Source organism: Rattus norvegicus, chromosome 2, assembly GCF_021556685.1.
Source record: "Rattus norvegicus strain SHRSP/BbbUtx chromosome 2, alternate assembly SHRSP_T2T, whole genome shotgun sequence".
Lineage (NCBI taxonomy): Eukaryota > Metazoa > Chordata > Mammalia > Rodentia > Muridae > Rattus > Rattus norvegicus.
The window spans coordinates 40955942-40968041 of record NC_141535.1 but is presented as its reverse complement, the minus strand read 5'-3'; the positions used below and the strand labels follow the sequence as shown (position 1 = coordinate 40968041).

At 42.4% G+C, this 12100-nt stretch overlaps 1 protein-coding gene across 5 annotated transcripts in view; it reads left to right on the top strand.

Annotated features, from left to right (window-relative positions):
- Zswim6 (zinc finger, SWIM-type containing 6) overlaps positions 1-12100 on the top strand; it is a 167445-nt gene that overhangs the window by 123409 nt on the left and 31936 nt on the right. For 4 of the 5 annotated variants that reach the window (XM_087621664.1, XM_087621665.1, NM_001433121.1 and 1 more), the window contains 1 exon segment: positions 927-1077. In XM_087621664.1, coding sequence (XP_087477790.1) covers positions 927-1077 — 151 coding nt within the window. 5 annotated transcript variants of the gene reach the window in all.

The following is a 12100-nucleotide window of genomic DNA, read 5'->3' as shown; positions in this document are numbered from 1 at the left end:
CTATCAGATCAATTTACAGAAGTCCTAAACCACAGTGGAGTGCCTTGGGTTCTGCTACTCTGGTGGTAAGTGTAGTCAACCACCAGAGTAAGAAGAGTCAGGAGCCTGTGAAACTCTCTATAATTGTGTGTGTGTGAGTGTGTGTGTGTGTGTCTCTGTGTGTGTGTTTGTGTGTGTGTCTGTGTGTGAGTGTGTGTGTGTGTCTCTGTGTGTGTGTGTTTGTGTGTGTGTCTCTGTGTGTGTGTGTTTGTGTGTGTGTGGTGTGAGTCCTTACGCTGTTTCTGTGGTCCTGCAAAGGTGTGCCATCACAGCATCACTTCATGGATTTGTCAGGTTCAGCTACCTTTTCCAGTGTACTGTTGTGCTCTGTTGAAGCATGAATTAGCTTGCCATCTATTTTGTTGTGTATAGTCTGAGCACAAGCTAGATTTGGTTTAGATAAAAGGCATGCTCTGAGGAAAACCTTAAAAACTGAAGGCAGAAGCCAGGGACTATGGCACATGCCTAGAATCTCAGCAGTCAAGAGGCTGACACAGGAGGATCATGAGTTAGAGGTCAGACTGATCTGTATAGAAAGACCCTATGAAAAGACCACACACACACATACTCACACAAACCACCTTTACCCTACATGTGAATAATTGTTCAAACATTTGAAATTGAGAAGTTGAGGAAGCGTCGTTATTGTGTGTGGCTTCTAAAACACACCTTATGGTAACTGTGGTGCCTTCTATTATTATTACATTGCAGTGTAGGATGCAGAACTGCTTTTTATACTTTTGTGTGCCTAAGACCACCGGTGTGAAATCATCTCTCACACACACATACAGACAGACCCAAGAAATAGAAATACGGTATTTGTCTCTTGTGATGTTATTTATTTACTTATCAATCTTAATATGTTTTTGTTTGGTTTCCCCCACTAGGTGCGGGAGATGTTGAAGATGAGGGACTCCAATGGGGCCCGCATGCTGACCTTGATCACAGAGCAGTTCATGGCTGACCCTCGCCTGTCACTTTGGAGGCAGCAAGGCACTGCAATGACTGACAAATATAGGCAGCTCTGGGATGAGCTTGGTAAATGAGTTTTCTGTCCAACTGCATTGGGCTATGTGTAGATAAGACCACAACTGGGTGCTTAAGGTCGTGGTCCTGAGGGATGCTGCAGGGAGCTAGCCACGTGCTAGCCTGTGCCAAAGGGCTTTAGGTTGAGTAGAAAAAGCTCAGACTACGTGGTTAGGGAGTTGCATAAAGGGAGCACAGGAATCTCCCTTAAATACTTGGCAAAAGGTTCTGTATGTCTACAGTAAGTGGTTTCCGTCATAGGACTGGTCAGTGACAATTTCATCTCAATTTTTGAGTCTGCCTTCCTTTTTTCCTTCATTGAACTTCTCAAGAGTGATTTGGATAACTCACTTTTTTCCCAGTGGATACAGACTTGGATCAACCATTCTTCTTGAAAATGGAAAAGATAGTGCAAACTCTAAAATGTATTACCTAAAGTCTCTGGTCATTAAAGATATAAATATAGCAGGTGGTTGAAAAATGTGCCTTTTCTTGTGCTAAGCATGAAAATACTGGGTGTGAGCCTCCTTGTCCAATGCTCATTGCTACAGAAATAAAAAACATGACCTATTAGTTTCATGAGAGGAAAATGCTTGTTGCATGTGTAGAGTTGGTGAAATTTCTGGTGATGAGAGGTGAACACTACTTGATTCGTTTTAATCCCAGGCCTAGGTAGCTGAAGAGGAACAGTTGTCTGTGAAGGTCCTAATCACAGTGAAAGGCACTTTTGGGAGCAACTGTTTGGAGATCAGGAACTAAACCTCAGGGAGGTTCTAGACTTGATGAAGTGAGTTGTTAGGATTATGTGGCAAACTCCTAGAACCTGACGTCAGGGCTTCTCTCCTGCTTCTCGAGGAATGTGACTCTTGGTAGAAACTCTGGCTGCTTTGTTTCTATAAAGCACGTCTGCTACTTGCTAAATATTAAGATGTATCAGTGAATGTTTTTCTCCAGTGTTTCTTAACAATAGTATATTGTGTCCAGTACCTTACTTGGCCCCCTGAAAATCTGATAGTAGCTCTTCTCCCAGTCAAATTTAAATCAATCTGTAAGCACAGTAAATAGCTTCCATGTGTTGCTGTAAGGTTTGAGGGCACAGTGTGGAGTTGAAGAAGAAAGGGTAATACATGGTTTAAGTAAACATTTTTTACAGAAAAAAAGTCGTTTTCCAAATCAAGCCTTTTTAGCTTGTGACTATAGTACATGATGAATTCACTAGTTGATTCATAAAAGTTAAAATGGGCTAGCATTAAAAACCAATAATGAAGGGGATCATGTAGGGAAAAATGCTGGATTACTATGAAGTGTATAAAATTTTAAGCTGCGGTACATAGAAGTATGAAAGCATAAATAGCTGGTTAGGAAACAAGTGCCACTTGAATATTTTCAGAGTGCCAAAAAAAAAAAAAAAAAAAAAGAAAAGAAAAAGAAAAAGGAAGGAAGAAATAAGAATACAAATGATAATGTAGAATGAAGTTTGCATTATTCACATTCAATCTGTAGTCACATCTCACCTTTCCAAGTTGGTTTTGGAAAATGTATGCCGAGACCATCAGTCAGCAGTAGGAGTTCTCAATGGGAGTAAGATTTTTGTAGCTGATACATATTCCCTGGACAGGACTGCTTTATAGAGACCCAGGCTTTACTCAAGATGTTTGATGGCAGACAAGGATCAAGAACACAACTACAATCAATAAATCTCTCTCTCTCTCTCTCTCTCTCTCTCTCTCTCTCTCTCTCTCTCTCTCTTTCTCTCTCTCATACACAAACCCACACTCACCCTCTCACCTCCTCCCCACGCCTCACCCTGAAATCGTTGGTAGATGAGTGAACTCCGCCTGTGTACTCCAGTGCCAAGTAGGAGTCACTGGCCATTGTGGTGGGATCTGAGGTTTGTGAGGAGTCCCCCACAAAAGTCATAGTAATGATCACATCCTAGTATCTGGTCACCAAAAAATTAACTTAAACTTCCTTCTAGACTACAAAAGGAAAGGCTTTTGCTTCTTAATAAAATGGGGGAATTTGACTTTGTGCCCCTACACAGGGCTCACATTGCTTCAAGGCTCTGCTTTGGAATTAAATGCTGAGCACTGCCAGATGCCAGACATTGAGGAGAGGCTGAGTTTTGTCGGCAAATGGGATCTGCAAGTTAATTGGTGTTTTCTGCAGGCTTCTGGCTGTGAAATGAAATTGGAAGCCCTTTAGCCACATGGATAATACAGGACCTGAATACAAATGTCACATGTCACCATCAGGACCCACTGTGAGACAATAGTGTTCCCACTCCAACATTGCACCATTACAGATCATTTAAATATGGGGATTACATTTAAACTAAAAGCCCCATTTGCCTTTTACTGCAATTTAAATGTCCTCTTAGCAAAAGCTAAGTGACAAATTAAATGGAAAAAGTGCCCACATTTTTAAAGCTGTAATGCAAAACAACCTTTTATTGCTTCTCATGTGCCACGGATGAATCATTACACTTGTCAACCCTAAACCAAGCCGTAATTGGAGCAGCTCCTGCTATCAACGTGGGGCCGCTCCCTCCGTGACAGCTTAATAAAGCCGAAACTGTTAAATTAAATCTCAGATGCTTAACTCCTTAGCACCAGTGGATTCGATGGGTCCATGTCTGGCAGTGGCCAATGCACCAGGAACGAAAAAAAGATTCCTGGCATGAAAGCTTCCGTGGGAGAAGAGTGCACAGGCGCCCTAGCCAAGTAACTCTGCTTCTTGGCAAAGGAGCAGGAGCCATCAGGTTGTCAGCCAGGAAATGACAGAATCTTTGTCAGAAGACCAGATAGCCCCCTTCCCAAGATTCGTAACTCTCTGGTTAGATGTGATTTATGAAGTTTCACGCTGTTGATGCTTCAGAAGTAGTTGAAAGTAACACATTTTTTTTAACTTTGCCTTTTCATATAAATATGAAAAATTCCAGTAGCCCATTTCGTCCCCCATTCTCCAGCCCACAGAGAGGACACCTGTTCCCAGGATCTCTGTGCGTGTGTGGCACTCATTCGGTCTGAGGTATTCTTTGTGATGTCCTCCCTGGTGCTCATAATGTGGGGCAGGATACCTATACATCCTGTTATGACCTTGCCGTTACCTCTCATTTGCACATGCATTTATCTTGGGCATGAATCAGCTTTTCAAATATTAATTTTACTCTGTGTGTATGATGCCCATTTTCCAAAACACGGGGCAGCATTCTGAGGATGAGCAACTTTGTATCCCCAGCAGCTATGGGGGAGTCTCAGGGCAGAAAAGAAAGCCAAGGCAGTGGTGGAGAGGCCAGAGGTTTGATCAAGGCTTTGCCTTAGGAATCCATCAAAGACATACTTCTGCCCTTGCAGGCTTTATTTTCTGGAAAGCAGATCTTAGAAATAACTTGTGGGTTGAAAGAGCAGCCTAGTGCTGACTTGTGGCGAGCACACCTCATGTTAGCCCTGCGAGCTGCCTGTTTCCTGGCTTAATTACCACGCAAGTCTTTAGGGTGTGAAAGGGTATAGTGTGACCTCTCAAAGGCTTCAGTGGGTCTCCTTCCGTAAATGTTTTATAAGACTGTAATTTTACTTTGCATCATAAAGCTATATAGATTGTGGCTACCAGTCTATTAACACCTAATTAAAATGGATGTCATTTAGAGGAAACAGTTAAATGCAGTTTAATTACAGTTTTGTCACAGGGAGAATTCTTAGATTCATTTTCAAGTGTTGTGTAATACCTTTGCCCACTTTGTTAGTTTTCTCTGGTGGAAGACCATTAGCTGTGCTCTCTGGTACATGGACCCTTCTCATTGGTGAAGCTGGGTTCAAGGGCAGAACAAACCCACAGGGGCTTGTTCACGTTTTTCATGAGAACAAGGTGATGACCCTTGGAACTCCTTTACATCTTTTTGTGAGCACAAATAGGCAGCATTCAATGTTTTTTTCTAGTTCTGATGTCATGGGAAGAGTAGGGCAACAGCTTCCACGGTCCAGAGAGAGTCAGGTGTGAGACCCAGTGGCAGTTACATAGACCCAGGCCACTTGGAGTCAGGGTAAACTTACAGTCACCAGTAGAGATCTCAACCCAATTGGAGCCATATTTGTGGAAAAATACTAAAAGATGACCTGCTTCCTAGACCCAGGGTGTTTTCTCATTTGCATCCCAGACACAAAAACCAGTTCTTCCACACCTACCTCGTTATTCTTGAAGTCACACATTCAGAATATATCCTCTTAATTTAGTATGCTCTTCGTTCACAGGCAGAAATTAAAATCTAAATGTTCTGTACTGGGAAAACATCATCTTACTTCTCTGACCGCGGCAGCCTTAATAACAGCCACCCTAACTTTCTGAGGTAAATTCAGACTTTGACACACATTGAAGTCAGGTGTGACAAAAACCCAATTGAGGAGTCACTTGCTTTGCATCATGAGCTGGAGAGCATTACAAACTGGCCGGTTGTATACAGGGTTACATCATTAGGGCCGTGGAGCAATCAACAATCCCAGAATGCCCTTGTAGCAGCAGAAGGATGTCAGCACAGACTGGGAGATATCTACGCAGCTGTCAGGGCAGACACCCCATCGAGGCTTGCTTGTCATCTATTGGTCTGTCTTCCCCTGGGCACCAGAAGAGCACAGCTTTACTACCGCTTATACTGCTGGTACCTCCTTCTCCTTCTTTCCAGAAGTTTCAATTCCATTGACACAAAGCAATATATCCAGAAGAGTAGAGGCACTGGATCCAGATTCCTGTATTGGCAATGGTTCGAATACTAAGGAGGGAGTCAGACTCGCAGGCATCAGGAGACATGTAAATTAAAAGTTATCATGAGCCAGGAAGCCATTGATGCTAGAAACTGACCCGTGAGTGTGGTTTATGAGGTGTTGATGGGAAGGGTTTACAGGAGAGAAATAGTACTAATGTTCCAGGAAGAAAAAGCAGTGTGGACCAGGACAAGGGTAGGCTTAATGTAAAAGGTATTTACTATCAAAATAATAGTTGTAAGATGTCCAGTCCAGCTTTGTTTATTGGTATTTAGCCTAAGAGAGGAGGAGGGGCTCAGAGGCAGCAGAGGACCTAGGTGGTGGTGGCTGCTGCTGCTGCTGCTGCTGTTGTCGTCGTTGTTGTTGTTGTTGTTGTTGTTGTGTTAATTTTCCATTTTGGTCTGCTACTATTGACAGCACAGTTGTCCACACTTACTTTTCAAGCACTACACTAGGCAGTCTCTTGCCTGCGTTCTATTACTTAATCGTTCAAACAACACTGTGCTGGAGGTACGCTTTTTAGTACTAATTTCACCGACAGGAAAACGGAAGCATAAGAAGGCATAGAGTTGTCTAGACAACATTATCAGTTTATCATAAACTATCGTTAGATGTCTCTGTCAAGCATTTACACTCTGCACAGGCAAAATGGAGGCGACCAAGTGGCCACGATTCTTAGCAAAGGGACTTGGCTGTTCGCCTATCCTCACTGCCACCATCCTGGCTGAACTTGCTCCAGGCGGTCTAGCTGCTTATCAGCAGTCATGTTTCCAGGGACTCTTAACTTCAGGCCCTCTGGAAAAACAAACACGTTGGTGAATAACAGCTCTGTGCTGCTTTTGAGAGCAGTAGTGGTAACAGTGAGGTGATCGCAAGCACAGAACAGGCTTACAAAGTGGGGATCCAGAGATGTTTTGGTATTGGGATGCTAAAGACCTTTCGGTTGATGTCTTTCCCCTGTGCTGTACCTGGTCTTGATGGCAGTCCTGGAGTTGGCAACACTTCTTGATCTCATGTAGTTTGTAGGTTCTGCGAGCCTGCCTGCTCAAAGGCAGGATGAAGTGAGGTCTCTTGGTCTCTGTTTCTTCCTGTGGTATAATGCAGAGCTCGTCCTGGGCACCAGGTCCTCCTACAGGGCCTGAATTCTGCAGTTGTATGACTCCATGTTCTTCGGTCACAGGCCTAGAAATTCTCTTGCTGTAAGATTCAGAGGAGGGGAGATTTTTCTCGGCTTCACAGAGTAATTTGTAGTTGAAATCAGAAGTTAGAAAGGAAAGAACATAAACTTTACAGCGAACAAACCTATGATAAATACTTCGTGTGTAATTATTGGAACTGTCTTTCTTTTGACTGCAGTTTCTAGGGTTTAATTATCCATTTAATACCCCATGTAGGAAAGAGAAAAACTGTAAATATGTATTAATAGAAAGTAATAGACTCTTGGGATTAAGTGAGGTCATTGAGGGTCACTTGGTTTCATTACAGAACAAATTGGAGATTCTTAAAGATACTGTGGTCCAAGTTATCTGCATGTACAATTAAATCATTTATAACAAATTTAGATGGTTTAGGATAATTTCACTTTGTGGTTTTATAAACCTCTATCCTAAATATAGACTGTAGTAGTTTGGCTAGAATTAAGATAGGATTTGCTATAGTAAAGCCATGTATGCATACTGTATAGCATTATTTATACCAAAAAGGTACTCTTTCCTTCGTTTAATGTGGTTGATCTGTAACAAGTCATTGATAACACACATTCTTCCTACATTAGTTGCTAATAGAAATCTCAGAGTTGGTATTAGGTGCCCTGTTTTTCCCCTTAAAATAATTTCTAGTAAACTTCTATCCCCACTTCCTCCTCTTCCTAAGAATTATTACCGTACTTTTCCTCAAGAAACAGCCACCAAAGGGTGATGCAGATGCCAAGATGCCACACAGGGTTGTGGATCTAAGACAGTGTTGTCGTGGTATAGGAGACAGAGACAGTGGTTCTAAACCTTCCTAATACTGCAACCCTCCTCATGTTGTAGTGACCCCAACCATAAAACTATTCTCATTGCTATTGTTATGGATCATAACATAAGTATCTTTGGAGATAGTCTTTTGCCAAAGACCCACAGGTTGAGCAGTGCTGACGAGGATGGAGAGTGAACATGAAGTAATAAAGACTGTGGAAGATTTACTCTTCCCTTGGTGGAGCAGCATACGAAGATTCTTGGGGCCTGAGAAGCCCCATCTTAAGCCATGTGGAGTTTGTAATGACTTTGGGGAGAATCGGGCATGCCATGGGCTAAATCAAAATAAGGAGTATCAGAAGACAGGCCAGAAGCAGCTACCAGGATAACTGTTGATTTGAGCTGGCACAGGGCTCGTGCATCACAGATGCCATTAATGCATTAAGTGGTAGTCTACAAGGAGGGCAGTTCCAAGGGTTTGCCATGCTTGCCTTCCTTGGAAGGTTTCAGCCGCTGTCCATCAAGGCCCTAGGGCTAGAAGAGAGGGAGGAGGGACACAAGGCAGAAGGCAGGTCCCACTCAGATCCAGCACTGTAACTTGCTTTATTAGATGCCAGACTTTCTGGGAGCAGTTCTGTGGAATAAAAATTCTAAGGTTAGAAATGTATCTATCTTCAATGGTGATTTCTTGAAAGAGTCATTGATCTATATAAACAACTTTCACAGAGTGTGGTGGCAGAAAGAATGCAAAATAGTTCATAGCAAGTGAATTTTTGTGAGGCTACCGTAGGCTTGTCTGATCATTTCATAACATCTTAATGACTTTCTTTGGTATTCTGAAATTAAAATTTAAACCATACCACCCGAATAAGAGCCGGCTGCTTCTCTCATTAGTGGATTGGCACGAGCTGATAGCCCTGCTGGGGGCTGTGTCTTTCCTTTGACCTGGTGATAAAGCAACCAGGAAGGGAGAGAGTGTCTGAATGGGTAACTCACTGGTCTTTCTCCTGCACAGGTAACCTTTGAAGTGTAAAGGCCAATCTCATTTTGACCCATGACAGTTAAAGCACCGTCGACACCTTGAGAAGAATATAAAAAGAAATCATAAAGTAGAAATCAGAATAGGTCCCATGAAATGGCTTAGATAGAGAGCACAGCTTGGATGAACCAAGATAGCATAAATGAGGACGCCCCAGTGAGGTCCCAGTTGAAACTGAAAGTCATGCTGGAGTCAGTCATTGACTGTACTGCTAAGAGCTCAACACATGTTACCAGCATGCCTCAGAGTGTGTGTGTGTGTGTGTGTGTGTACAGACAGAGAGAGAGAGAGAGAGAGAGAGAGAGAGAGAGATATCTATATAGAGATATATAGATAGTGCCTCTGGTGAACAGATCAATACTATGCAGAACATGTTCTTTCCTAGATGTATAGACCAAATCATATAAAGGGTTTTCTGAAAGTATTAAACTACTTAGTGTATTTAATATTAATAGTCTTCTTGTCATTGGTCTTTATTAAGACATGAAACCTTATTAAGATATAAAACATCTATTTTAAAAATCTTTTTTAATCTCTTCTTTTTAAATTACACCAACTTTCCCCCTTCTGTTCAGGTGACTAGAACCTTGAAAGTAATACATGTAGTTTGCTGTTTTCCTATAAACATAAAAGCGCGTCTGGCACTTAGTTGGTGCTCAGTAATACTTGGGAAGATGAAAGTGAGCAAAGCTGGATGCACAGTGCTGTCTCCCTTCTTGGGAGCCTTAGGGACATATTTCTGGTGTAAACACTTGAGAAACATTACTCTTGACTGCCATTGGCTCTCTAGTCTCCCACATTTTGGTCGATCTAGCCTTCTCTGGCCAGGATATTCATGGGTGCCCATGTGTGCATGCATGTACATGGCGCGTCCCGAAATGCAAACAGTTTAGAGTCCAGAAGGGCACCGATTCCCCCTTGCCATCCGTGCTGCAGGTAATCTATTGCATTAATCATGTAGCCTGTGGGAAATGCATGGGGAGTGATTATACTATCATCCACAATGCAATCAGCATGAAGCACTTGTCAAGACCAATACATCAAAGTTTAATTCAGTAATAGGACGAATTAGAGCAAAATGAAACATTCTGCTCTCTAGGAAACCCAGCACCCACCATAAGTTCTTTTCCCACTCAATGGAAAAGTCAGTGCATTCCGAGATTGTTTTGATGAACAAATTGGCAGTCCACTTAGACAGTGCCCTCTCCCCCTGCCCCTGGTATCTCATGCAAGTATAGTGCTAAAATGTTACCTGGACCAACAATATTCTAGAATGCTGGGCACTGCTAAATTTGATCACTTCTTAGTCCAGCTTTTGATGGACTTCTGTCCTAATTGGCTCTCAGTGCCCAGCAAAAGGAAGAGGATTTTACCAGTGGCTCAGAGGTGCACGGCAGCAAAAATATGGGTCAGCACTTTGCCAGAGGAGTAGCAGGCCCATTAACAAGAACCTCCTTGTGTGTCCTGTAGTACTATGTACCAGAGTTGTGTATGGGTGCTGCAGTATGTACTGGGGAGCTCACAGCCTTACCGTCAAGTAAGGACCCAGAAGAAATAAATGAGAAATTAAAAACCACCCAAGACAGCCACAGAAGCATTATGCAGTAGAAAGCACAATGCAGAAACAATTTGAGGATCGATCCCATGCATCTGTACGTTAAAGTGGAGTAAGTCACCACTGGAAGAACTTGTTTTCCAACCGACTCCTTTCAGAAATAGATTTATATGGAATTGGAGTCGTGACCATTGAGTGAACTGTGTGGAACTGTTCATAACGATGGCTCAGTCATGTAGCCTGAACATGTTCTTGCAGCTTCCCAAGTTCACATTCTTTTCCCTCACCCATTGGCTGTGTTTGCTGTCTATCTCAGGGTACAAAACCATCAGCCTGCCCCTGTGCCTTTCTCTCTTCATCTCTCTGGTTTTTCTGTCTTTCCCTTTCTCCCTCCCTCCCTTGAAAAGGAGAGGGATGTTCAGGGTATGGGAAGGTGTTCTGTGATCTCTTACAGCGTGAAGCTTCTAATGAAGGCAGGCCCACAGCACTGACAGATCAAATGCAACAGTGAAGGCTTGTTTATCGGCTAATGAACACGATCCAGAATGTCAGTTAACTCCTGTTAACTATTTTCCTTCTTGACAATTTAAAAAAAAAAAGAACAGATTTTTATTTTAAAATGTTCTGGGAGCCTGGCTTTGTCATAGCTAAGCACATGCCGTTTAGCAGGAAGTTTGGCCGTGCATAACGCAGGCAGTCGTAAACCTTGTCTCACTATATCCCTTGGGTCTGATTTTGAAAATTTTCCAGAGATGCTTTAATAAATTAAAAGCTAGCGTGTCAAATTTAAAGAAGACTGTTTTGGCAGTTAAACTTACTTTTCAAACAGGGAGTGACTGATGTATTAAACTTCATTATGCTGATAATAACAGTGTCACAATTAGGGTCACGGCTTTCATGTGGTCTGACCCAAGGAAGTTTCATGACTGTAGTTTTGCTAGCACAACTAATTATCCCAGTGATCTATTTGTGACTGCAATTAGATATTTCATGGCCTCTAAATAAATACGATTAGATAATTGGGCCATGCGTGAAATTTATACTATTATAATAGCCTCTGAGAACAAAAATAAATACTGTGAATTATTTTATAATCATCGAACCCTTGGAAGCACTGAAAGTGATTGCTTTCGTTTGCCTGCTACTCCCTGATAAGGTTTGCATGGCCTGGGATGCAGACCTGGAGCTCCCATGTAACTGCACTCACGTTTACGAATGTGGAACAAGGGGAAATGAACCAGGGCATTTACACTCTGTTAGAGATTGGGACGGCATTTGTCCTGCTGCTCTGCCCTGCCCTGCACTGGACTGGCTCTTTTCCCCCGTGTCCCCATCTCTACTTTCCAGTACCATACACGCTAGTTAATCATCCTAGAAATTAGGGAAGAGAGCAACATTTATAAATGATTCCAAAGAAGATGGACAGCTTTATTTTAATTAATCTACCTCCTTTTCCCTCTAAAAAAAAAAAACACCCCACAAAAATCTGTGACCTCTAATCACTGAATTGATTTGATATTAACAACAGCAAACACAAGGAAAAAGGAAAATGCAGCAAGAGTCTGCAGCTGATTTATTTGCTCACAATTCATAATGCCATACCCAGCAATATACTCCACCAGGCAGAAAGGGTCCTCAGTCACATGCATCACCCCAGAACTGCTGACGTAGACTTAACTCTAACAGAGCTGACCGTAGTGTTTTCAGACAAAGCAGATTTCACCTG